The sequence below is a fragment of the Heptranchias perlo genome, chromosome 27, assembly GCF_035084215.1.
Source record: "Heptranchias perlo isolate sHepPer1 chromosome 27, sHepPer1.hap1, whole genome shotgun sequence".
In the NCBI taxonomy this organism is placed as follows: Eukaryota; Metazoa; Chordata; class Chondrichthyes; order Hexanchiformes; family Hexanchidae; genus Heptranchias; species Heptranchias perlo.
Window position 1 is genome coordinate 12,333,701 of NC_090351.1, and position 27,194 is coordinate 12,360,894.

At 44.0% G+C, this 27,194-nt stretch overlaps 1 protein-coding gene and 1 long non-coding RNA gene across 2 annotated transcripts in view; one reads left to right on the top strand and one right to left on the bottom strand.

Moving 5' to 3' along the window:
• Positions 1-1,886: 1,886 nt before the first annotated feature.
• On the bottom strand, positions 1,887-12,496 carry taf11 (TAF11 RNA polymerase II, TATA box binding protein (TBP)-associated factor). The gene is made up of 4 exons (XM_068007343.1): positions 12,112-12,496; positions 6,580-6,667; positions 4,984-5,080; positions 1,887-2,684 (listed from the first exon to the last, which is right to left on the bottom strand). Exons 1-4 carry the CDS (start codon positions 12,447-12,449, stop codon positions 2,554-2,556), a joined length of 654 nt encoding a protein of 217 aa, XP_067863444.1. The 5' UTR covers positions 12,450-12,496; the 3' UTR covers positions 1,887-2,553.
• LOC137344409 (uncharacterized) overlaps positions 12,117-27,194 on the top strand; it is a 35,605-nt gene continuing 20,527 nt past the window's right edge. Inside the window, exons 1-2 of the long non-coding RNA XR_010968350.1 lie at positions 12,117-12,585; positions 27,000-27,060. This is a non-coding gene — a long non-coding RNA (uncharacterized lncRNA). The remainder of the gene's footprint in view (positions 12,586-26,999; positions 27,061-27,194) is intronic.

The following is a 27,194-nucleotide window of genomic DNA, read 5'->3' on the forward strand; positions in this document are numbered from 1 at the left end:
CAAGAATGAATTTTGATGGACTGACTGGCTTTTTCTCATCTTTCACTGTTCCTTGTATGGAAGGCATTAATGAGCTTTTCCTTTCAGATCCATTATTCATAATATCACAGCACAGGAGGCTATTCAGCCCATCATGCATGTGCTAGCTTTGAAAGATATCCAATTAGTCCTATACCCCTGTTCTTTCCCATAGCCCTGTAAATTTTTTCCCTTCAAATATTTATCCAGTTCCCTTTTGAAAGTTACCAGTGAATCTGCTTCCACCTCCCTTTCAGGCAGTGCATTCCAACTCACTGCATAAAAAATAATTTCATGTCACCTCTGGCTCTTTTGTTGATCACCTTAAATCTGTCTCCTCGAGTTACTGACCCTTCTGCCACTGGAAACAGTAAATAAGGAGAAACTATCAAAACCCTTCATGATTTTGAACACCTCTATCAAATCTCTCCTTAACTTTCAATTCTTAGGAGAAATAACCCCAGCTTCTCCAGTCTCTCCTCAGAACTGAAGTGCCTCCTCCCTGGTATCATTCTAGTAAATCTCTTCTGCACCCTCTCTAAGGCCATGACATCCTTCCTAAAGTGTGGTACCCAAGATTGAACACACAATTCCAACTGTGGCCTAACCAGTATTTTATAAAGGTTTAGTATAACTTCCTTACTTTTATACTGTCTCTATTAATAAAGCCCAAGATCCCATATATTTTAACAGCCATCTCAACTTGTCTTGCCACCTTCAAAGATTTGTGTACATACACCCCAAGTCTAATTGTACCATTTAATTTATATTGCCTCTCCTCATTCTTCCTACCAAAATGTATCACTTTACACTTCTGCTTTAAATTTCATCTGCCATGTGTCTGCCCATTTCACCAGTCTGTATGTCCTCCTGACATCTGTCACTATCTTCCACATTGTTTACTACATTTGAGTTTTGTCTCATCTGCAAACTTTGAAATTATAGCCTCTATACCCAAGTCCAGGTCATTAATATTTTTTTTATTCATTCATGGGATGTGGGCGAGGCCGGCATTTATTGCCCATCCCTAATTGCCCTTGAAGGTGGTGGTGAGCCGCCTTCTTGAACCGCTGCAGTCTGTGGGGTGACTGTTCTTCCACGGTGCTGTTAGGAAGGGAGTTCCAGGATTTTGACCCAGTGACTATGAAGGAACAGCGATATATTTCCAAGTCGGGATGGTGTGTGACTTGGAGGGGAATGTGCAGGTGGTGGTGTTCCCATGTTCCTGCTGCTCTTGTCCTTCTAGGTGGTAAAGGTCGCGGGTTTGGGAGGTGCTGTCGAAGAAGCCTTGGCGAGTTGCTGCAGTGCATCCTGTGGATGGTACACAGTGCACGGATGGTGGATGGGGTGCCAATCAAGCAGGCTGCTTTGTCCTGGATATAGATCAATAAGAGCAGTGGTCCTAATACCAACCCCTGGGGAACACCACTATATACTTCACTCCAGTTTGAAAAACAACCATTTACGACTACTCTCTGCTTTCTGTCCCTTAGTCAATTTTGTATCCATGCTGCCAGTCCCTGTAATCCCATGGACTTCAATTTTGTTAACTAGTCCATTATGTGGCACTTTATTAAATGCCTTTTTAAAGTCCATATACACATCATCAACCCTTTCTGTTATTTCAAAGAACTATCAAGTTAGTCAAACACTTTATTAGCCTATACTTTTCCAAATGTCAATTAATTTTGTCCTGGAAAATCCCCCCCCCAATCCCTTAGAACCATTTATAACACACTCACCCATTCACCCACAAAAGATGGACAACCAATGTTATTCCCACACTGGTGCCCTTTCCTGACATGACTTAATGCAAAGTTATCTGAAACAGCTGATTTTTTTTTTAAAGAACTTTATTAAGAAGGTTCTTCCTCTTACAATATTCTGTACAGTGTCTTTACAAGTTTGCATTTCATTCTGAACAATGAAATACTCTACATATGAGTTGCAGGTTAAATTACAAATTAATCAACTTGTTAATGTTACTTTCCATATTTATGCAACATTGAAGCACTCAACTAATCTCGTTCAAAGTACATTAACATACCTGCTATACCACCAATCTGAACAATCTACAGTTTTTATTTACAAATCTTGAGCAGGGAGTTAAGCAGCCTGCTAATTGTAAAAATATCTCCTGCAGCTGACTCTTATTGCAATGTAGTGGGTGTACTAATACCCTATGCCCAAGAGAGGCAGAACATTGGTGACTGGAAATAAAACCTCCACCACAAGTGTCTGGGGAAAGGGGAAGGAAGAGAAAATAAAAATGTGGATCTTATTTGATAATTTACTAAACTCAGTCTCCCTGGACATTATACAGGATTAAAACATCTACTCCAGAAAACTAAGTGCCCTCTCAGAAGTTAGCTTTGGTTCAATTTCAATTAGTACAAATACCTTTAAAATAAAATATTGAAAACCTGTTTGTTTAACTTCAGTTACTGGGACTCCAGTCTAGAAGGAAAAATGGCTGACATCTCTGCTCAGGCCCCACGACACATAAAAACATACAGCATCTCAGCTGGTCTCCTGTTAATGGAATGAAACTTTCTTGTACTTTGTGTTTGGGATTTGTCCACGCAGTTTAAGTCTTCTCACTGCCTCCCGCATGTGCTTTGGCTGCAAGGGTGGAGTTTCTCCCCATTTATCGGAGACATCCAGAGCTAATATCAAAAAGTTAAGAAAAGGTCAGTAAAATTTGATTTTTAAAAAAAAAACAAGTTCTGCTCAGTTGGACCTCCAGCATACCAGCAGGAACCCAGACAGGTAATTAAAGCCACCAGTCAACTAGCATAATGTACAAACATCAATTCATTACTTATTAATCCAATGCTTGGTAAACCAGAAATCACACCTCAAAAAATTGGTGTTCATCAGATTTCCTAATTCTCAGTCCCTGTTTCCAATTAAATTTTATAGGAACTAGTTTACCTCCTGTGGCAGTGGCCATGGGCAAAAAAAACTCAATTTCTGCATGTGTCCTCCATTGTTTTATCTCCCTCTGCATCAGATAATATCTCAATCTTCCTCAATTCTCCCTTCTTTATATTTCCTAGCATCTCTAATGGCACTCACACATATTCCTTTACTGATGCACTCAATTTCTATGACTTGCCCTTGTTGAAGGTCAGGGTATGTGATAAGATGGCAGCCAATACACAGATCTGATGAAGACAGGCTATCCAAATGCTGGTGCAACACGTACTGGTGAGAGAAAGAGAGGAGGGCTAGGGAATGGAATTGGTGCATAGGAGGAAATAGTGGACTTGGTATTGGTAGAGGTGGTTAACTATTTGCAGCACTGGGGGAGACTTGGGCTTAGGGATGAGCGGAGAGAAATTCCCTGAGGGCTCAAAACAGCAGGCACAGCTTTTTAAAAAAAATAAAATGCCCAGCAATTGTTGTAATAGAGGTCTGCATATGCATTGTTGTGAAGGGGCTCCTTGTAACTGTACTGCCACAATTTCTAGGGGCATGGACTCCTTTATAACAGATGCACAGCAAGAGTAGATCTGTCTGCGGATAGGGCTGAGAAGGGCACTTTTAATTTCTCATCTTAATATCAAGTTGGCAACATTTTTTAAAAAAAAAGTTTACACCTTTTCTCAGGACATGGTTTGACAGAGTACATGGTATTAGATTCCACAATAGTGGCAAGTACAATACATAGTCATTTTAAGTTACACAATCCAAATAGACTGGCAGGGGGTTGCTCTATACCAGGGCTAGGGGCTGGTGGGAGCATGTGATGTGTTAAACTAGGGTTGAGGAGGGCACTGAGGTCTCTGTCGCAATCAGCCCTAACGTTGGTCCAGTTTTGGGGTCGTGGGGGTGGATGGGAGGTTGGCTTACAGGAAGGGTTCATAACTCCTGGTGTTTTCCCAGCTCTATGTGCAGACCGTAATTATCTACTCTTACTGGCAGATATCCCACAGGTAGTTTGTTGTTGGTGCTGGGTTATGCCACAGCAAAAAGAATGCATCACTGTGTTGCCAGGAGTGAGTTTTGTGTGCATTTGAAGGTTCCTTCCCTCCTGTGCCCAGAAATGCTGTCCCGAGAATTGATTGAGCAGCATCTGAAGATGGCTAGTGCATCCACCTTCTGGTAGTCATTCCCCCCAGCAGTTAGATAGGCAGGCTGTTATACCTGTTCAAGTTGGCACAGAAAAAGAAAGAAGGTGTATGTTTTTTTTAGTAAAAGGCTGGCCGTTTGAAATGTAACCAGTAACTGAATTCGGTTAAGCAGGAAGCTGGTAGCCAGCATTCCCACATCTCAGCCTTGCAATCTTAAAAAATTAGTACAAGGTCATAACTTAAGTCAGTCATAAGACAGTCATTAAGGCTACAAATGCTACCAAGAGATAAGTTTACATTAGGAAATTAATTTCAGTGGTGAAGCTCACATGAGTTTTGTTTCACTTTCACTGAAAAATCCCTATAAATGCTCAGGAAACGAAATCAACTTCTCGAATGTTCAGTTAACTGGTGCAGATGGCTGTCACATTTTTTCTGACAGATTACACTCCAACCTTAAATCAACTGCCAGACAAGCAAGGAGGAACCCTAAGCTTGATACAGTATCTGAAGCAAGCAGTCGCAGCTGCGACAGCCAACATCTTTCACTTTCGACAGTGACTTTCAGTCTTCGACGTTAGATATCTTTTTTTAAAAACACATTCAAAATGGTTTTCTGTATTCTGATGTCATCAGTAAAACATCTCTCACTTCAATAATTATAGCTGAGTAAATAAATGCATTATTCTTACTAGGTTCAGCAGCAGAGTATAATTAACATAAAATTAAGTGACCTAAATCTCTTACCCCAATGTTCTGACACGAACTATCAGGCACTCAAACTTCTAAAAACCATTTAATCCTCCAAAATGTGTAATTTTGGCATTCGGTCTTCCCACTTCTGCTTCTGTTAATTAGCAGATTTAAAACCTTTACTGTTTGAACTCACCTTCTTCCATCACTTCACCCACAAAGACTTTGGAAATACCAGACATGGCAATCACGACATTCTGAGATACTGAGCAGCCTGTGATTGACTGGATCAGCTGGAAGAGAGAGCAGGGCAAAATCACAAATACTGGACTAGAGTATATGAAGTATACATAAATATAGCTAATGTTTTTCTTAGTGTACTTGCCTGGTAACTAAGAATAGCCAATGTGAAGATACAAACCCCAATTTGTATTACAACTAAGGACAATGCTTTGCGCATAGTTAATTTAATTGTGAATTAGCCTATGGCCATTGTGTCTTGTAGATAGATAATGCAACTAAAACATCCTGTTTTGATAGCCTTCCAAAATATTAAACCCTTGTAATTTGATTTATACATGATTATCAATAATGTGCAAGCACAAAATGGCAAAGAATTGTTGTGAAATGAAGGCTCACTAGCCTAGGCCTTTTGTTTTGAAAAACTTAAAAATGCAGTTTTCAGTTGTGCAAACTGGAGAAAACATTTTGCATAATGAAAAAGGGCTTTTCAATTTACCTGTCAGGTGGGAATAAATAGGAGTAAGTAACATTTTCTTCTCCGTTAGTTATTTCTCATACATATTATTCCAATCAGACAGGTACATGGTCTGTTCCCTGGCCCCTGGAAATAATCTAGCCGACAGCTAAGAGGTGCGGGAGAATAGATGGATTGTCTCTCTAACATTCTCTCCTCATGGCTTCTAACAATACGTTCACACTCCACACATTTAGCATTGGTGTGAACTCAAATCCGTTTTGCACTGACGTTAAAATTGGTGTGTAAATCAGATGTTACAGCTTAAACTGACTCCAAAGCAAAGCCCTGACCCTGGATTCCAACTTTACCCTATATATGTCGCATCTGTGCAAAGCAAAACCACTTTACACAAATGTTGCAGTTGTCGTGTAAATGCACCAAGTGACATTGCCATGAATGTGCCAAATAATCGTACTGTGGAGCCTGGATTGAGATTACCCTAAATTAATTTTGTGTAAGTCCTTCGCAGTCAGGAGGGATAAGACACATTTATCACGAGAGTCTGGGCTGGATCTGAATCCATGTACCAGATGAAAGGACTGTGTTCTTACCCACTGTACTAGCAAGTCCAAAACTTGCCAATCAATTCTGCTGAACACAAGTGCACCTTCTCGTGGCCAATTATCCAGTCTGGAGAAATGTGCATCCCAGACTCTCTACATCGCTGAACAGCAGTGACACAGCGTATGGAGGAAAGAGAATATCAGTAACAACCCAGGGCAGGGTCATTAAAAATCATTTTTACATGAATTGGGTGAGCAAATAAAATCACTTTGGGGGATTTTTGCAATACTTTACTACAGATACTTTAATGCTGGGATTTCACGGTTGATTGATTGCAAAACACATGCCAGTTACAATCTAAAAAAATTCTAAAACTAAACTTTGGTTTCTGTTGTTGGTTTCCCCAATTTAAAAAAAATTGGAATTGAAAGAACTAATATCAGATTAATTTGAATGGATTTTTAAAAAAAACAAAACTTTTATTGACAGCAAACCCTGCAATCTTAGACTGACTGAAGCATGACTAACCCTTTTAATGGCAGCTTTGGGAAAAGCAGAGCGACGATACATCTCATAGCGGTTCAACTGCTCCTCTGAAAAGGATGAAACCAGGATCCTGGGAAAACAAAATAGTTCCTTTAAATATACAATTGTCATCTTCGGTGAACTCTTTGAGTTGTCTTTAAATTAACTGAATTACCAGAGTTCTGTTGAGTGTGGGTAGTTTAGTTCCCACTTCCATCTGAAGCAAGTTTGGGAAACTGACAAATCTCCAGTCTTGTGATCAAAATTTGAAGCCTTCAGAAGCAATATTTAACTACACCAAACAATGCCATCTAGTGAAACCAGCAGATGCAACATGTTGTGAGGTTGGGTAAGGGAATGAGGTTTCAAGGATATGTATAGATTGAGATGATCAAATATTGACAGTTTCTGCAATGCTGGGTAGTTTACCAGGCCTGTACAACAGATGTGAAGATGGATAAATATTCTGCAGTAAAGCAAGAGATTTAGGCAAGAGACCAGGGAATTTTTTTTTTTAAAGACGAGGGTTGTGAGGCTGTGGAATGCATCAGCACAGTTAGTGATTGAAGCAGAGACCTGGTCAACATTTAAGAATAGGTTAGATAGGTGGTTGAAGGAAAGGGTTGATAAAAGGGATGTGGGTACAGGGCAGAAACATGGGATTAGGATTGCTGCCCGTGTGGAGGAGAAACATGGATTGGTTGGGTCAAAGAGGCTGTTCCCATGTTGTAATTTCTACGTTATATGATGTAAATCCACACTCCTGTGTCTCCCCATATTATTTAACATTCCTTTTTTTCAAGCAGCTAATTCCACTTTAAAAAGATTTATGGACTCTGCTTCAAGTTTCTATGCACTCCTTTTAATACACGTGCCACAGAGTTTGTGTACAAGATTCCCTAAAGTTGAATTCAGGATCTCTGTTGTGCTGCTTCACTTTTTCAGGACAAAACATCAACAGCGAGCTAACAGTTGAAAGACATTCAATTTCAGTTACAGGAACCTTCAGCTCCATCAATCAACACCAATACAAACTACATCGTGTTCAAGTTCTGGCAGCTGGTTCGAAACCAGACCCAAAACTGAAACACGTAAGCAAAAAAAAAATCCTTTGACTGTTTCATGTTGCTAAACTAGAACAAATAACATTTCTAAGTGGGAACATACTTTCCACTTAATATACAGACCACTCCTCAAATATACCGTTCCCAAAAGTGACATGATCAGGCAATTGGTTGCTCATCTCTCTAAAAGTAAATGGCTGCTCATAGTAAGGAGAACAAAAATTTAAATCTTGTTTTTACAGATTAGATGAAATGATAAATGTAGAATTATTGATGAGAAGTGAAGCTAAAGGATAATAAAACCCACTACACTGAAGCTCAACTTGTTAATGGATGTCATTTGAAACTGAAGTTACAACCTTATTAAGACTATGTACCATTAAAAGCTTTTTTATTCTACTGTGGTTAAGAATTGGGGCTATTTTTATGTTATTACTAATAGTCACTAGAGGCTTTCTCTCTTTTTAATTCTGTTGGTATTAGATCCATTAGAGTTCTCCAAAATTATATTGATGGAGTCAATACTACCAACACTATCTGTGCTGCAGTGCAAGGACATAACATGCAGTTACACTGACTGCTCACACCACCAGCAGAAGGAAGCAGTAAAAGTGCTTCACAGCACCCACTTGTACGAGAGGGATAGGAAGGGGAATATCAGCAAAGTTCCTGCAGGCATAGCTTGAGCACAGAATTGTGTTTGGCTTTGATATGCCAGCTGATCTCTAACCCTCTTCCCCCACCCCAGACAGCTTATAGGAGTCTTCAAATGACTTGGCGCAGGCCGACTGGCAAAGTTCAAGTAGGATTCTGCAGGAGCTGTACACTGTTGCTGAATTATCTCCCTCCCCAAAGTATAAATAGGGTAGAGTCAGCAGCAAATGGTCCTAAAATATAAATGGGCATGAAAGAAAGGGAGGGTAAAGCTTAGGATGGGACTGCAGGTTCTGGTGAAGGTTTGTCCCTGAAACATTAATAGAAATATAGACAATAGGAGCAAGAGTAGGCCATTCAGCCCTTCGGGCCTGCTCCGCCATTCAAAATGATCATGGCTGATCATCTAACTCAGTACCCTGTTCCTGCTTTTTCCCCATATCCCTTGATCCCTTTAGCATTAATAAATATATTTACCTCCTTCTTGAATACATCTAATGACTTAGCCTCCACTGCCTTCTGTGGTAGAGAATTCCACTGAGTGAAGAAATTTCTCCTCATCTCGGTTCCAAATGGCACACCCCATATCCTGAGACTGTGACCCCTGGTTCTGGGCTCCCCAGCCATCGGAAACATCCTCCCTGCATCTAATCTAACTCATTAGGGGTGAGCACAGTATAAAGGGAGACCGAGAGCGGGAGGAGAGTCTGAGAGTCTAAGGCAAGTCATGGCAGCACAGCTCGCACCCGTGATATGCTCCTCCTGCACTATGTGGGAAGTCATGGACACTACCAGTGTCTCTGGCGACCATGTGTGCAGGAAGCGTGTCCAGCTGCAGCTGCTGGCTAACCGTCTTTCGGAGCTGGAGTTGCGGGTGGATTCACTGTGGAGCATCCGCGATGCTGAGACTATCATGGATAGCACGTTCAGTGAGGTGGTCACACCGCAGGTAAAGATTACGCAGGCAGAAAGGAAATGGGTGACCGCCAGGCAGAGTAAAAGGACTAGGCAGGTAGAGCAGGAGTCCCCTGGGGCCATCTCCCTCTCAAACAGATATTCTGCTTTGGATGCTGTTGGGGGAGATGGCTTATCAGGGGAATGCAGCAAGAGCCAGGTTCGGGGCACCACAGGTGGCTCTGCTGCACAGGAGGGGAGGAAGAGGAGTGGCAGGGCTATAGTGACAGGGGATTCAATTGTAAGGGGAACAGATAGGCGTTTCTGCGGCCGCAAACGTGACTCCAGGATGGTATGTTGCCTCCCTGGTGCTAGGGTCAAGGATGTCACGGAGCGGCTACAGGGCATTCTGGAGGGGGAGGGTGAAAAGCCAGTAGTCGTGGTCCATATTGGAACCAACGACATAGGTAAAAAAAGGGATGAGGTCCTGCAAGGTGAATTTAAGGAGTCATAGAGTCAGAGTTATACAGCACGGATAGAGGCCCTTCGGCCCATCGTGTCCGCGCCGGCCATCAAGCCCTGTCTACTCTAATCCCATATTCCAGCATTTGGTCCGTAGCCTTGTATGCTATGGCATTTCAAGTGCTCATCCAAATGCTTCTTGAATGTTGTGAGGGTTCCTGCCTCCACAACCCTTTCAGGCAGTGAGTTCCAGACTCCAAAAACCCTCTGGGTGAAAAAGTTCTTTCTCAAATCCCCTCTAAACCTCCCGCCTTTTACCTTAAATCTATGTCCCCTTGTTATAGAACCCTCAATGAAGGGAAAAAGCTCCTTAGTATCCATCCTATCTGTGCCCCTCATAATTTTGTACACCTCAATCATGTCCCCCCTCAGCCTCCTCTGCTCCAAGGAAAACAAACCCAATCTTCCCAGTCTCTCTTCATAGCTGAAGCGCTCCAGCCCTGGTAACATCCTGGTGAATCTCCTCTGCACCCTCTCCAAAGCGATCACATCCTTCCTGTAGTGTGGCGACCAGAACTGCACACAGTACTCCAGCTGTGGCCTAACCAGTGTTTTATACAGCTCCATCATAACCTCCTTGCTCTTATATTCTATGCCTCAGCTAATAAAGGCAAGTATCCCATATGCCTTCTTTACCACCTTATCTACCTGTTCCGCCGCCTTCAGGGATCTGTGAACTTGCACACCAAGATCCCTCTGACCCTCTGTCTTGCCGAGGGTCCTCCCATTCATTGTGTATTCCCTTGCCTTGTTAGTCCCTCCAAAGTGCATCACCTCGCACTTTTCCGGGTTAAATTCCATTTGCCACTGTTCCGCCCATCTGACCAACCCATCTATATCGTCCTGCAGACTGAGGCTATCCTCCTCGCTATTTACCACCCTACCAATTTTTGTATCATCAGCAAACTTACTGATCATACCTTTTACATTCATATCCAAGTCATTAATGTAGACCACAAACAGCAAGGGACCCAGCACCGATCCCTGTGGTACCCCACTGGCCACAGGCTTCCAGTCACAAAAACAACCTTCGACCATCACCCTCTGCCTTCTGCCACTAAGCCAGTTTTGTATCCAAAGTGCCAAGGCACCCTGGATTCCATGGGCTCGTACCTTCTTGACCAGTCTCCTGTGGGGGACTTTATCGAAGGCCTTACTGAAATCCATGTATACCACATCCACTGCGTTACCCTCATCCACACGCCTAGTCACCCCCTCAAAAAATTCAATCAAATTAGTCAGACATGATCTTCCCTTGACAAAGCCATGTTGACTATCCCTGATTAATCCTTGCTTCTCCAAGTGGAGACTAATTTTGTCCTTCAGAATTTTTTCCAATAATTTTCCTACCACTGACGTTAGGCTCACTGGCCTGTAGTTCCCCGGTTTTTCCCTACTCCCCTTCTTGAATAATGGTACTACATTAGCGGTTCTCCAGTCCTCTGGCACATCCCCTGTGGCCAGAGAGGTTCTGAATATGTGTGTTAGAGCCCCCGCAATCTCCTCCTTTGCCTCACACAGTAGCCTGGGATACATTTCGTCCGGGCCTGGGGATTTATCCATTTTTAGGCCTGCTAAAACCGCCAATACCTCCTCCCGCTCGATGTTCATATGTTCGAGTATATCACAGTCCCCCTGCCATATTTCTATGTCTACATCGTCCTTCTCCATAGTGAAAACATCATTTAGAACCCCTCCTACATCTGCTGGCTCCACACACAGATTGCCATTTTTGTCCCTAATGGGCCCTATTTTTTCCCTAGTCATCCTCTTACCCTTAATATACTTATAAAACATCTTAGGATTTTCCTTTATTTTGCTCGCCAGTGTTATTTCATGGCCCCTCCTTGATCTCCTAATTTCTTTTTTAAGTATCCCCCTGCACTTTTTGTACTCCTCTAGGGCTTCCTCCGTCTTTAGCCTTTTGTATCTGCCAAAAGCCCTCCTTTTTTTCCTAATCCATTCTCGTATATCCCCTGACATCCAAGGTACTGACACTGACTGGCCTGCTGTGCACACGCTGCCTTTCAATATTTCAGATTAGTCGAGTTTGCAACATTTCCTCATCACCAATGTCACACAGGAACAGGAGTAGGCCATTCAGCCCCTTGAGCCTGTTCCACAATTCAATGAGATCACAGCTGGTCTGTGACCAAACTCCATCCACCCACTTTGGCTCCATAACCCTTAATGAGCAAAAATCTATCACTCTCAGATTTAAAATTATCAACTGAGCTAGCATCTACTGGGGGCAATTAAATTTTAAACCACAGATGAAAATGGTTAATCCACTCAAATCTTCACCAGGTCTAGGAGAGAAGCCTCTGGGGTGGGGCCCGGCTGGTTGCTAGGACACCGGTTGCTAGGGACCTGGTTACTATGGCCTCGCCCGCGCACTCACTGCATTTTCTGGATTTCGTCCTCATCCACTTTCTGCTTCTTGTCCTTTTTGTCTCTGACCGGCTCCACCCGCAGCTTCTTGGCCTGTTGGCCGGCATCTCCCTCTTCATCCTCCTCTTCCTCCGCGCCGCCTTCCCTCGGCTCCGCCGGCTTCTCCCCTTGGGCCTGGCTCCCGCCGGCCGCGGTGACGCTGGGCCCCGGCTGCTCGGACCCACCCTCAGCTTCTCCTGATGAAGGAGCCGGAGTGACCGCCGCGTCACCGGCCTTCGGCGGCTCGGCGGGTGCTGTTGCTGCCGCCGTCACAGCGGGCTTAAACTTCGGCTCTTCTTCCAGATCCATGGGCGCTCGTCTCAGGCCCCGGCAGACGGGACCGGGGGAGGGACAAACCGCGCGGTAATCTCAAATTCAAAATACACCGCTGATCTCAAACTTCCGCGGCCTGGTCTGCTCATCTTTAACACTGATGACACAGTAGGTAAATGCACCATCTGTGACTTGGTCACTAAGGCCAAGTTTGGGTCGTTGATCTCAGGATGCTTTTTTAAGCCCATGAAGGGGATGGGGGTTATGTGTGAACGTGTCCTATTTTTTCTGATAACACTGGGCCCACCCATGTCATCCCAACAGGTCAATTGAAAGATCTAAATTAAATCATAATCATTTTTCATGCTGCTTCAATTTGCCTCAGCACCCAAGGCCACTTTTTTTGTGTGTTTTTAGGCCCCCCCTTTTATAAGAAGGGGGGGTTCAGCGTGTGTTTATGTACAGAAAAAAACCAAAACAAGTATCAAATCAAAATTTTACTATTCCGGTCCAGGATGCACTCCAGCCCCTGCGGTGCCCACCGGTCGTGAAAAGCCTCAAGCGTTCCGGCAGACACCGCGTGCTTCATCTCCAGGGCCACCCGGGCGCGGAGAATTCCGCGGAAGGGAGGCAGACAGTTCGAGCGACCGCCCCCACGGGCCACGTCCAACCTGGACCTGTGGATAGCCACATTGGACAGGCCCAGGAGCAGGCCCACGAGGACATCCACCGACCTGCCCGCCCCCCTCTAAGGCCACTTTTAAGGCACCTGTGCTTCGGACCCTGCAGCGACACCTGTACGTTGAGGATCCTCTGAGATAGTGTGCGCTGGCAACGTATTTCTTCCGCCAGCTGCCTCAAGCGTACCGACAGTCACAACGTGCTCCTCCTCCAAGGCCATTTGGGCGTGGAGATTGCCACGGAAGAGAGGCAGACAGTCGGAGCGAGTGGCCCCAGGAGCCACGTCTAGCCTGGAGCTATACGTGGTCACCTTGGTCAGGCCCACAAGGAGATCCTCCAACTTGCCCACCCTCACGGTGGCCAAAGATCAGGAGCGTGGGACTGAAGTGCAACCAAAACTTGGGGAGCAGCCCCTTTCAATAGTGAAACAGGACCTGCAACCTCTCACACTCAGTGTAAACATGGGAAAGGGACTCATCCAGGCTGCAGAAATTGCAAGCAGCCTGCTCTGGCGTCATGTCTGGTACGCAGCCGAAGCCATCCAGACGCTAAAAGTTGCGCTCGGCCCTGACTCCACTAGTGTTGAGGAGGCTCAAGTGTGTGGAGTGATCCCAGTGCCAGGCCCCGAAACCTCCCTCGGGAGCCTGTGCCTCACAACATGAGCCGTCTCTCAGAAATTCCCTCCGTGCCACTCCACTCTCCACGGAAGGGTTTCCTGTACTGGCTGCTCCTGCACAATCTCCACTTCATTGCCCTCATCTCCCATCTGCTGTCTATGGAGGCAGGGGTCCCCTATGGAGGGCTCTCTATGCAGCAGTGCTCCCCTGCACCATTCGGGATATGGGGTGGAGAGTGTTGCACAGAGCAGTGCCCACAGAGGCTGCTTAGCCACTTTATGGACTCACTGACTGCTTGCAATTTCTGCAGCCTGGATGAGTCCCGTTTCCCATATTTATACTGAGTGCGAGAGGTTGCAGCCCTTGTTTCACTATTTAAAGGGACTGCTCCTCAAATTTTGGTTGCACTTCAGTCCCGTGCTCCTGATCTTTGGCCACCCGGTGAGGAGTGGGGCGGGCAAGTCTGAGGATCTCCTCTTGGATCTGCTCCTGGTCCTGACCAAGGTAACCATCTACAGGTCCAGGCTAGACACAGCCCCTGGGGGTGTTCACTACGACTGTCTGCCTCTTTTCCGCGGCATTCTCCACGCCCAGGTGGCCCTGGAGAAGAAGCACGCTGTGACTGCCAGACGCTTGAGGCCTTCCACGACCGGTGACATGGGTGGCCCAGTGTCATCAAAAAAAGGGACACGTTTACACTGAACAGCCCCGCCACTTTTTTTAAGGGGCTTACATTTTTTTTTAAAAAGGCACCTGCGATCATGTGCGGCCTTAACTCCTGACAGTGTGAGTGTATGTGGGGTAGGGGAGTATGGAGAATAATTTCAAATTAGTTTGAATCCTTAAAGTAATCTGAGTAAGCTTTGCCTGGGGCAGTGGTCAGTTTCATCAATGTTTTAAGAAAGAACGTAACAACAACTTGCATTTATATAGCACCTTTAACATAGTAAAACGTCCCAAGGTGCTTCACTGGAGCGTTATCAAACAAAATTTGACACAAAGCCACATAAAAAGATATTAGGACAGGTGACCAAAAGCTTTGTCAAAGAGATGGGTTTTAAGGAGCATCTTAAAGGAGGAGAGGGAGGTAGAGAGATGGAGAGATTCAGGGAGGGAATTCTAGTTCTTGGGCTGAGACAGCTGAAGACACAGTCGCCAATGATGGAGCGAAGGAAATCAGGGATGCACAACAGGCCAGAATTCTCGGAGGGTTGTAGTGCTGCGGGAGGTTACAGAAATAGGGAGAGCCGAGGCCATGGAGGAATTTGAACACAAGGATGAGAATTTTAAATTTGTGGTTGCTGGACTGGGAGCCAATGTAGGTCAGCGAGCACAGGGGTGATGGGAGAATGAGACTTGGTGCGAGTTAGGATACGGACAGCAGAGTTTTGGATGAGCTTAAATTTACAGAGGGTAGAAGATGGGAGGCTGGCCAAGAGAGCATTGGAATAGTTGAATCTGGAGGTAACAAAGGCATGGATGAGGGTTTCAGCAGCAGATGGGCTGAGGCAGAGGCGGAGACGGCCGATATTACAGAGATGGAAGTAAGCGGTCTTGGTGATGGAGAGGATATGGGGGCGGAAGCTCAACTCAGGGTCAATTGGATGCCGAAATTGCGAACTGTCTGGTTCGGCCTCAGACAGTAGCCAGGGTATATAGCACCTTTACTGCCTATCCCTAGTTGTCCTGAGAAGGGGGTGGTGGACCTTCTCCTTGAACCATTGCAGTCCTTGTGGTGATGGTGCTCCCACGATGGCGTTAGGTAAGGAATTCCAGAATCTTGACCTTGCTGTGGGCAAATTAGCTGCGCATTTCTCTACATTACAACTGTTAATACACTTTGAAAGTACTTAATTGGCCATGACGTGCTTCGGAACATCCTGAAGTTGTAAATAGACCATAAGACCAAAAGAGAGAGGAGCAGGAGTAGGCCATTCGGCCCCTCGAGCCTGCTCCGCCATTCAATGAGATCATGGCTGATCTGATTTTTACCTCAACTCCACTTTCCCGCCTTTTCCCCATATCCTTTGACTCCCTTGCTGATCAAAAATTTGTCTAACTCAGCCTTGAATGTATTCAATGACTCGTCTTCCACAGCTTTTTGGGGTAAAGAATTCCAAAGATTCATGACCCTCTGAGAGAAGAAATTCCTCCTCATTTCCGTCCTAAACAGGCGACCCCTTATTCTGAGACTATGCCCCCTAGTTTTAGATTTCCCCCATGAGGGGTAACATCCTCTCAGCATCTACCCTATCAAGTCCCCTCAGAATCTTGTATGTTTCATTAAGATCTCCTCTCATTCTTCTAAACTCCAAAGAGTATAGACCCAACCTGTTCAATCTTTCCTCATAAGACAACCCTTCCATACCCTGAATCAACCAAGTGAACCTTCTCTGAACTGTCTCCAATGCCAGTATGTCCTTCCTTAAATAAGGGCACCAGAACTGTACGCAGTACTCCAGGTGTGGTCTCACCAGCACCCTGTACAGTTGTAGCATGACTTCCCTGCTTTTATACTCCATCCTTCTTGAAATAAAGGCCAATATTCCGTTTGCCTTCCAGATTACCTGCTGCACCTGTATGTTGACTTTTTGTATTTCATGTATGAGGACACCCAGATCCCTCTGTACCGCAGCATTTTGTAGTATTTCTCCATTCAAATAACATTTTGCTTTTTTATTTTTCCTCCCAAAGTGGATGACTTCACATTTTCCCACATTATATTCCATCTGTCAAATTTTTGCCCATTCGCTTAACCTGTCAATATCCCTTTACAGACACTTTGTGTCCTCATCGCAACTTGCTTTTCCACCTATCATTGTATCATCGGTAAATTTAGCCACAAAACACTCTGTTACATCATCCAAAGTCATTGATATACATTGTAAATAGTTGAGGCGCCAGCACTGAGCTCTGCGGCACCCCACTAGTTACAGATTGCCCTTTTATCCCGACTCTTTGTTTTCTGTTAGTTAGCTAATCCTCTATCCATGCCAGTATATTACCCCAACCATGAGCTCTTATCTTGTGCAGTAGTCTTTTATGTGGCACCTTATCGAATGCCTTTTGGAAATCCAAATATACTGCATCTGTTAGTTCCCCTTTATCCACCCTGCCTGTTACTTCCTCAAAGAACTCGAATAAATTTGTCAGACACGATTTCCCCTTCATAAAATCATGTTGACTCTCCTTGATTGTATTATGAGTCTCTAAATGTCCTGCTACTACTTCCTTAATAATGGATTCTAGCATTTTCCCAGTGACAGACGTGAGGCTAACTGGTCTATAGTTACCTGCTTTCTGTCTCACTCCCTTCTTGAATAGGGGTATTATGTTTGCGGTTTTCCAATCCGCTGGGACCTTTCCGGAATCTAGTGAATTCTGGAAGATTACAACCAATGCATCCACTATCTCTGTAGCCACTTCCTTTAAGACCCTCGATGCAAACCATCAAGTCCAGGGGACTTGTCAGGGGACTTGTAAAAGGCATTATATAAATGCAAGTTCTTTTTTTCTTTCAGTGACGATGTAGGAATGATGTATGTTTGTCAGGATGGTGTGTGACTGGAAGGGGAACTTAGAGATGATTGTGTTCCCATGATACGGCTGCTTTTGTCCTTGGTGGTAGAGGTCATGGGTTGTGCTGCGAAAGTACATGCAAGCGATGTAATTAAGTGTTTCAACTTGATTTTCGTCAGTGTGTTCTTTGCTTGTAATCATAAAACGATTTGCCCAACATGTTTTTGCAAAAAATGTATAGTTTACAAATTAAGAGTGTGCTATTTTACCTTTTTGGGTTCGATCAAAAGAATCTACAGTTCAGAAGAAGTGGTAGACATTCTTGAATCAGATTTAAGCTGTTGCTAGGCTCAATAATCAGTGTGCAAATGCCTCACAAGCCCTCTCTAACTGCATATTTTTGAGTTGCATAGCGGCACTTGTTTCTAGACTAGCTGTCTGCAATGAACATACACTTATTATTAAGGCTTATCCCATTTTTACATCTGTCCTGCAGATCTGGCAAGCATTTTTGTAAATAATCTAAAACATAATGGGCCAGAATTTGCTGTCAAAATAACGGTGAGGATAATGGCACTCACTGTTATTTGTGCGCAAATTGCCCAGCAACTTCAGGCAAGGGGCGGATGTGTAGTTAAACACGAAAATCCAAAAGTTGCTGTCCGAGATGCGTCACTCCCCTGTTAGCTTCGTGGAAACGACATCTCGCCGTCTGACTCACCAATGAAATACAGTGAATGGCGTGAAGTTCCTGTACTTGGATAGTAGACACAAACTAAACTCGCCACAGAAAGTTAGGGCTTGTCCATTTCAGTCAAAGTACCCTTTTTAATGGCGTGATAAGTCTAAATTACTGCCAAACAACCTCTCTGGCACTGAAAATTAACTATTACAAGTGCAGAAGGCAGCAGAGGCCAAGTCATTAGATGTATTCAAGAAGGAGATAGATATATTTCTTAATGCTAAAGGGATCAAGGGATATGGGGAAAAAGCGGGTACAGGATACTGACTTAGACGATCTGCCATGATCATTTTGAATGGCGGAGCAGGCCCAAAGGGCCAAATGGCCTACTCTTGCTCCTATGTTCTATGTTTCTATGTTTCTAGAGTCTCATTCCTTCAGGTTTTAATTGTTGGAGATTTTTTTTTAAAAGTGTAAATTAAAATGTATTTTTTTTACTTTTTCTTTCTTTTTCTCTCTCTCTCTTAATCCAATCTTTCTTTCCCTCTCTTTATTTCTCTTCCTGTTCCTGATATGACATTGAATTCACTATTCTAACTCACACTTCCTTGTTCAGACCTTATAAGCAGTTCATTTCACAATCCTTCAATCTGATTGGTTAAGGAGATACACAGTTGCTTGCCCTGTTCACTCAGATCCCAGATGCCCTGTAGAGGGCGCTGCATCATTTCTATCTCCCTCTTACTGCAACTTCCAGTGCAAGATCTCATAGAAATTAAACGGGCAAGGGCAAGTCTAACTAACAGCCGTTCGTTCACTGGCTGCAGCAGGTGCTGGGCCAGTGTAATACTCACATTTGCATTTATATAGTGCCAGATCACTTCAAAACATCTCAAAGTATTTCACACACATTTGAAGTGCAATGGCTACTATTATATGGGCATTTTCATATTTTGATACCTCCAGATCCTACACTTTCTTTCCACCCTAGAAACTGTGTATCAGGTTTTCAGACAGCTGTCAAGTCTGGGGTCATTTTAGATTAGTAAGGTTGAAGAGGATGGATTGATTTCACAACCCTGTTCCATCTTGATCTCTAAGCACACGGTGAATCTGTTTTGCTTACAAGAGACATGGGAAGCTGGTCTCAATTGTACATTAAGAATATGATGTACGATGAGAAATGGAGGCTATTTAGTCAGCACTTAATAGGCTATCGAGTAGCAACCAATATGGGAGGGACAACTGAAAATGATTTTGTACCTACTGTGTGCCAGTGTGGCTCTATTACTGGAGGCCTCTAATTACAGGTCAGTGTTGAGGAGAGGGCAGAGGGTTGGTTCCCACTTTGCATTTCATCTAAACGTGGCCCTTCAGTCATATTGGGTCATGATATTACAGAAGGTCAAGTTCACCACAGCTGTCTCTGTTTCATCCAACCCACCACATTCTGTATTGGAATTTCCTGTGGTGGTCCCATTGGGCTTAGGAATGAAAAAATTTATTGACCTGTTGTTCGCAGCACACCTGAGCCTTCCAGTTCTCTGGAGACGGGCACGATGCCATTTTGCTTAGCATCAAAGGTGGACCAATGGGAGAGAATTATTGTCTATCTCAGGCTAAATGGATTCGTTTATCCTATTTTGAATTATTGTGCAAAAGGAGAGGGCGGGCTGCACTCATCTCAGAGTTCTCAGTTGACTGTTGGGCCTGCTCCAGGATTGGACTAAGTGGTACTGGGGTTTGAGAAGCTCCATATTTCTCCACCACCAATCAATCTCGTTGAATGGGGGCCAATGGTGAGCCCCAAACACTGGCCCTACTGCACCTGTTGTTTCCCCTCCCAAATTCTGACATGCCTATTTTCTCTGATTCTTGTCATCCGATCAAGTTCATGTCCAAAATTCCCTAGATTCTAGAATGGTCCCAGCGGATTGGAAGGTAGCAAATGTAACCCCAGTATTCAAGGAAGGAGGGAGAGAGAAAACAGGGAACTACAGGCCAGTTAGCCTGACATCAGTCGTCGGGAAAATGCTGGAATCCATTATTAAGGAAGTGGTAACAGGGCACTTAGAAAATCATAATATGATTAGGCAGATTCAACATGGTTTTATGAAAGGGAAATCATGTTGACAAATTTATTAGAGTTTTTTGAGGATGCAACTAGCAGGGTAGATAAAGGGGAACCAGTGGATGTAGTATATTTGGACTTTCAAAAGGCATTCGATAAGGTGCCACATAAAAGGTTGTTACTCAAGATAAGGGCTCATGGAGTTGGGAGTAATATATTAGCATGGATAGAGGATTGGTTAACGGACAGAAAATGGATTGTAGGGATAAAGGGGTCATTTTCAGGTTGGCAGGCTGTAATTAGTGGGGTACCGCAAGAATCAGTGCTTGGGCCTCAGCTATTTACAATCTATATCAATGACTTAATGAAGGGACCGAGTGTTATGTATCCAAGTTTGCTGACAATACAAAACTAGGTGGGAAAGTAATCTGTGAGGTGGGCACAAAGTGTCTGCAAAGGGATATAGACAGGTTAAGTGAGTGGGCAAGAAGGTGGCAGATGGAGTATAATGTGGGGAAATGTGAGATTATTCACTTTGGTAGGAAGAATAGAAAAACAGAATATTTTTTAAATGGTGAGAAACTATTAAATGTTGGTGTTCAGAGAGACTTGGCTGTCCTTGTACAAGAAACACAAAAAGTTAGCTTGCGGGTACAGGAAGCAATTAGGAAGGCAAATGTCATGTTGGCCTTTATTGCAAGGGGGTTGGAGTACAAGAGTAAGGAAGTCTTACTACAGTTCTACAGGGCTTTGGTGAGACTTCATCTGGAGTACTGTGTACAGTTTTGGTCTCCTTATCTAAGGAAGGATATACTTCCCTTGGAGGCGGTGCAACGAAGGTTCACTATATTGATTCCTGGGATGAGAGGGTTGTCCTATGAGGAGAAATTGAATAGAATGGGCCTATATTCTCTGGGGTTTAGAATGAGAAGTGATCTCATTGAAACATATAAGATTCTGAGGGGGCTTGACAGGGTAAATGCTGTGAGGTTGTTTCCCCTGACTGGAGAGTCTAGAACTAGGGGGCATAGTCTCAGGATAAGGGCCATTTAAGACTGAGATGAGGAGGAATTTCTTGACTCAGATAATTGTGAATCTTTGGAATTGTCTACCCCAGAGGGCTGTGACTGCTGAGTCGTTGAATTTGTTCTAGGATGAGATAGATAGATTTTTGGACTCTCGTGGAATCAAGGGATAGAAACATAGAAAATTTACAGCACAGAAGGAGGCCATTCAGCTCATCGTGTCTGTTCCATTCAAAATAGAGCTACCCAGCCTAATCCTACTTTCCAGCACTTGGCCTGTAGCCTTGTTAGTTATGGCACTTCAGGTGCATATCCAAGTACTTTTTAAATGCGATGAGGGTTTCTGCCTCTACCACCCTTTCAGGTAGTGAGTCCAGGCCCCCCACCCTCCGGGTGAAAACATTTTTCCTCAGCTCCCCTCTAATCCTTCCACCAATTACTTTAAATCTATGCCCACTGGTTATTGACCTCTCTGCTAAGGGAAATAGGTCCTTCCTGTCCACTCTATCTAGGCCCCTCATAATTTTATACACCATGATCTTATTGAATGGCGGAGCAGGCTCAAGGAGCCGTATGGCCTACTCGTGCTCCTATTTCTTATGTTCTTATGTTCTGCTTGACCAGCTTGGATACGTGTTCACCCACGTTGGTGTGATCCTTTGGAGCCCTGATATTACACAAGACAGTTTCTTGGAGTCAGCGTCACAGGCCACTTCCATAAGCGGACCTCACCTCCCCTACAATGTGGAGTACACCTTCTGACCAACATCCAGGTAAGTAATAGAATGACCAGCGGATTGTAAAGGAGAACCCTTACTCTGTACATTGAATACTGGAATGTATCACATGCTGCTACATGAGTTCTCCTCTCTCTCCAAATGGTGGACAGGATACACACTCAGCAATTTGAGACCTAGGGCATAATTTTAGCTCGGAGCCAGGAAGGGGGCGGGAGTGGTCGAATTGCAGACGTGAAACCCGGAAATATGATTTTGACGTAAGGACATCATTTTTTTTTGACGGTTTCCCACCCGACTGATTGACAGGTTGGCTCTCAATTGGACGGGAGAAGAGGAAGAGGTAAGTGTTCAGGTAAGTGCTAGATTGGATGGATGGGTGGGGGGCATGGGGGCATTGGCTTGGCATGGGAGCATTGGGAGGAGTTAGTCATCGGGGGGAGGGGTCAGTTATCAGGGTGGTCAGTTATCAGGAGGGGGTCAGTCATCAGGGGGGGATCGGGGGTCAGTCATTGAAGGGCGGATTGGGATCAGGGGTCATCGCGGGGGTCGCGATCGTTGTGGGGGGTCGCAATCGTTGGAGGAGCATCAGCGATCTTTGTGGGTGTTCACTGCAGTTAGGTTGTTGGGCCTGGGGGAAACACTCCTGCTCCTCCAGGCCCACAAGCAGTGCTATAAAGGCACTTACCTGCAGTTTCGGGCCTTCTCACCTCCTCCCACTTGGAGTGAAGGAGAAGGCCTGGGAATCCCAGCCCCCAGAGGCTAAAATCACAAAACCTGTAAAAATGGAGACCTGCACCCTCCTTAAAAAGTTTTAGTGACCAACCCGCCTCCTGAGAGCAGGTTGGTTGACCGCCCTTCATCCCGCCCCTGTGAAAACCAGAAATGAGCGGGTTGGGGGCAGGTTTTATATTGTTGCAATTTTTAATGCCTCCGTGCCCCCAATCCACCCATTTTTCGAGGCTAAAATCATGCCCATAGACGTTGAACCAATAAGTGGTTTTATTTACATAAGATATATGTAGACAATTTAATACATGAGATATATATTTCCCCACACCCCTCCATATATAACACAACAAAGACACAACTTTCTTCTCTCTAAACATTAATTTCAAACAGCAGACTAGTTACTGCAAACCTCCTCTAGCTTTACTCTCCCTGGCAAAGCTGGCTCAGGCTTCTAAAATACGGCCAACCTTTTGGCTGTTGGCTGTGAGTTTCAAAAACTGACTGCTCTCTCTGATTCTAGACTGACTGTGAGCTGCCGATCTAATTCTGTGAGTTGTCAGTCATTGACAATACCCCAGTCTGTGGCCTATCCTTGAAACTGTGAACAGGGGGGCTTTCATAGTTTGGCTGGCTTTGTGCCACACTGGGCAAATTGAATAGTACAATAAGGTGTCTTAAACTACTTCTGTGGAACAATGTGGGCCATCTCTGACAACAGTGGAAGACATTGAGGATTACAGATACCCTCCCTGCCCCTCGAATGATTGACCAGTTAACATGTTTAGATTACCAGTGTAGGCCCAAACAAAACCTTACATCTTGAGGAGTCCTTTCCCAGACAACTGTCTCTTATGAGTTGATAGCTTTCTGCTGACAAGACTATTTTGTGTGACCTTGGGTGTTAACCTCTTAAATGCTGTGGTACAAAGTAAGTAAGTTTACAAAATTGAATTTGGACCAAGAAATACATTTTTATTACACCTTTCCGAGTATAAATTCCATGTTTTCTTCCCTTGATCCCAACAACTCTGCCAATATGGGGCTTGAACAGGCTCCTTATGCATCTTCTCAGCTTAGTCCTTGTCTAGACAACAATATCTCTTGCCTTAGTTTATGTTATCTTTTAATGTTACTGTCGATTGGCTCAGCCTTGTCTCAGATGTCTGGCTATTCTGACCATGTACTTCAATTTATTATTGTTGGAATAGTGCTCTCCTGCTATATATAATGTGATGTTGGCCTCTTTTTTAATTTATTTTTCTTTCTCCATTTTTATTTTTACTCAGTTTTTTCCCTTGTGTGTTATATTAATTGCTGAGTAATTCCAAATTCCAAAAATAAAACGTTAAAAATAGTGAACTACTTTTGTAGCCACCTCCAGCTCAACTCCTGCTTCTCTTTAGACCATGATATGCAGCAGTTACAGTCTCCACTGCAAGTCTTCAGAGTTACAGGGAGAAAACAAAAAGTTGAAAAGTTTTGTTTTTAAACTGTTAAGTATGCAACTTTTAAAGAAAGTAAGAATTTGCATTTATATAGCACCTTTCATGACCTCAGGACTCAAAATGTCAAAATGCTCTTTCAGCCAATTAAGTACTTTTGAAGCGCAGACATTGTTGTAATGTAGGGAAACACAGCAGCCAATTTGCACACAGCAAGGTCCCACACTCGGCAATAAAATGTTGATCGGATCATTTTTTTTTAGTGATTTTGATTGAGAAATAAATGTTGGCTAGGACTCGAGGAGAATTCTCCTGCTCTTTGAATAGTGCCAAGGGATCTTTTATATCTATCCAAGAGGGCAAAGGTTGGTTTAACAGCTCATCCAAAGACAGCACCTCCAACAGTGCAGCACTCCCTCAATACTGCACTAAAGTGTCAGATTAGATTATGTGCTCAGATCTCTGGAGTGGGACTTGAACTAGAGTGTTACTGCTGAGCCAAGGCCGGCAGCTTTTAAAATATCATTTTCCCCGAAAAATGTTTGAAAAAAATTACCTGAGCCACGAGCAAATTGGCACAGGGTAAATCAGATCAGAGAGATGAATGCGTGGCTCAATGATTGGTGTGGGAGAAGTGGGTTTCGATTCATGGGGCACTGGCACCAGTACAGGAGAAAGAGGGAGCTGTTCCATTGGGACGGGCTTCACCTGAACCATGCTGGGACCAGTGTTCTGGCAAACCGAATAACTAGGGCGGTAGAGAAAGCTTTAAACTAAATAGAGGGGGGAGGGCTCAGGTGGGGCGAAGTTTAGATTGATAAAGAGAAAAGTCAAGGAAGTAGTACAGGAAAGTGATGGGGGTAATGATAAACAGAGTGTGTCAGGAAGGGACAGAGTGTACAAACATAAGAGTGCACGAGCAAATGGGGCCGGGGTAGGAAAGAATGGTAAAAAGACAAAATTAAAGGTTCTTTATCTGAAAGCACACAGCATTTGCAATAAGATAGATGAATTGACGGCACAAATAGAAACAAATGGGTATGATCTGGTGGCCATTACAGAGACATGGTTGCAAGGGGACCAAGGTTGGGAGCTAAATATTCAGGGTTATTTAACATTTTGGAAGGATAGGAAAAAAGGTAAAGGTGATGGGGTAGCTCTGTTAATAAAGGATGAAATTGGTATAATAGTGAGAAATGATCTTGGCTCAGAAGATCAGGATGTCGAATCAATTTGGATGGAGGTAAGAAATAACAAGGGAAAGAAATCACTGGTGAGAGTAATATATAGGCCCCCTAACAGTAGCTACACTGTAGGGCAAAATATTAATCAGGAAATAAGGGGGGCTTGTAAAAAAGGTAATGCAATAATCATGAGCGATTTTAACTTTCACATAGATTGGACAAATCAAATTCGCAAAAATAGCCCTGAGGAGGAGTTTATAGAGTGGATTAGGGACTGTTTCTTAGACAAATACGTCAGGGAATCAACCAGGTAACAGGCCATTTTGGATCTGGTAATGGGTAACAAAACAGGATTAATTAATGATCTCAAAGTAAAGGATCCCTTGGGAAGCAGTGATCATAACATGATAGAATTTCACATCCAGTTTGAGAGTGAGGATCTTAGGTCTGAAACTACTGTATTAAACTTAAATAAGGGCAATTATAAAGGAATGAGGGCAGAATTGGCTAAAGTGGACTGGGTAAACAGATTAGATGGTATGATGGTGGATAAGCAGTGGCAAACATTAAAAAAGATATTTTATGACTCGCAACAAAAATATATCCCTGTGAGGAGGAAAGAGTCCGCAAAAAGGGTGAACCAACCACAGCTAACTAAGGAAGTCAAGGATGGTATCAGGTTAAAAGAAAAAGCATACAACATGGCAAAGATTACTGGTAAGCCCGAAGATTGGGAGAACTTTAAAAACCAGCAAAGGATGACAAAAAGAATAATAAAGAGGGAGAAAATAAATTGAGAGTAAACTAGCAAGAAATATAAAAACTGACAGTAAAAGCTTCTACAAGTATATAAAAAGGAAGAGGGTAGCTAAAGTAAACATTGGTCCCTTAGAGGATGAGACTGGGGAAATGTTAGGCCCATATCCCTTAATACTTCTCCTTTCAAGGCAAAACAAAGAGGCGTGATTGAGTGATGGTTGCATAGTGACCCGCTGCATGCATTGGTGTGGGTGGGGTGACCGTGAGGGAGATGCATGGGAGGGTGTGTGTGAGACATAGCCGTGAGATTGTATGAGGATTGGGTTGCGTGGTCGTGTTCGAATGGGAACTAGGGCAGTGAGTAAGTGCAGGCAAGGTGAGGATGATGGTTGAGTGGATGTGAGGAGTGATGCGAGAGCGTTGTGGTGGCAGTGCAGAAGGAGTTGTGTGGTGGTGGAGGTGATGTGGAAGACGGAATGTGGGAGAATGCGTAAGTATACTCATTTTGGCTGACCTGATTAGGTCATTAAAGCGCTTTCTGCACTGGACCCAGGTTCGGGAGATGTTACTGCTGCTGCTGACCTCCTCTGCCACCTCGAGCCAGACCTTCTTGGTGGCAGAGGGAGGCCACTTCCTCCCGTCCGCTGGGAAAAACGTTTCCCTCCTCCTCCTGACCCCATCGAGCAGCACCTGGAGTGAGGAGTCTGAGAACCTTGGCGCAGCCCTGCCTCTGGGCTGATCCATGCTGCCAATTTGGTTCGTTGCTGCAGGAGGAGTATTGGAGGACGGCCCCTTTAAATAGGGCTCTTCCTGCTGACAACCTGTGATGTGAGTGCGCAGTGCGCCCGCTGCGCAGGTCTGCAACGGGAAACCCGGAAGCACGCATAAGTACCTTCAATTAGGCTGCGATCGCGTGCGGCGCACACGGATTTCACTGGGTGCATTACCCACCAGTGCCAACCTGCATCCCTCCTAATATCGGGCCCACAGTCTGAGTTTGGACTTTTCAATGCATTCAGAGATGGAATGATGCGATCCACTCACCGATTTTAATATATGATAGATGCATCGATTATAAAGATGTCATCCCATTTTTTTTATTTGGATTTGTTTAACTGTCACTTTTTCTCTCATCAGTTTTGGAAACAGATGAAAAGAGGGAGACTTGGAAATACGTGGTTACTAATATTTAAAAGAGGTTGGTAATTTATTGGAACCAAGCCTAAAGGTTATCATTTTGCTTTTATTTGCTCAAGTTATTCTCCTTTGCAATTTATTTTAAAGTATGTTATATTTTAATTGATCTCAACTTATGTTCTCTGCTTTGTTTAG

What these genes read in the sequence shown, in the direction of transcription:
- taf11 (XM_068007343.1), bottom strand. Translation starts at nt 12,449, where the DNA reads ATGGATCTGGAAGAAGAGCCGAAGTTTAAGCCCGCTGTGACGGCGGCA. An exon ending in GACGAAATCCAGAAAATGCA is followed by an intron (nt 6,668 to 12,111) that starts GTGAGTGCGCGG and finishes TTGTTTTCCCAG; the next exon opens with GATCCTGGTTTCATCCTTTT. An exon ending in GGGTGAAGTGATGGAAGAAG is followed by an intron (nt 2,685 to 4,983) that starts GTGAGTTCAAAC and finishes TTTTGATATTAG; the next exon opens with CTCTGGATGTCTCCGATAAA.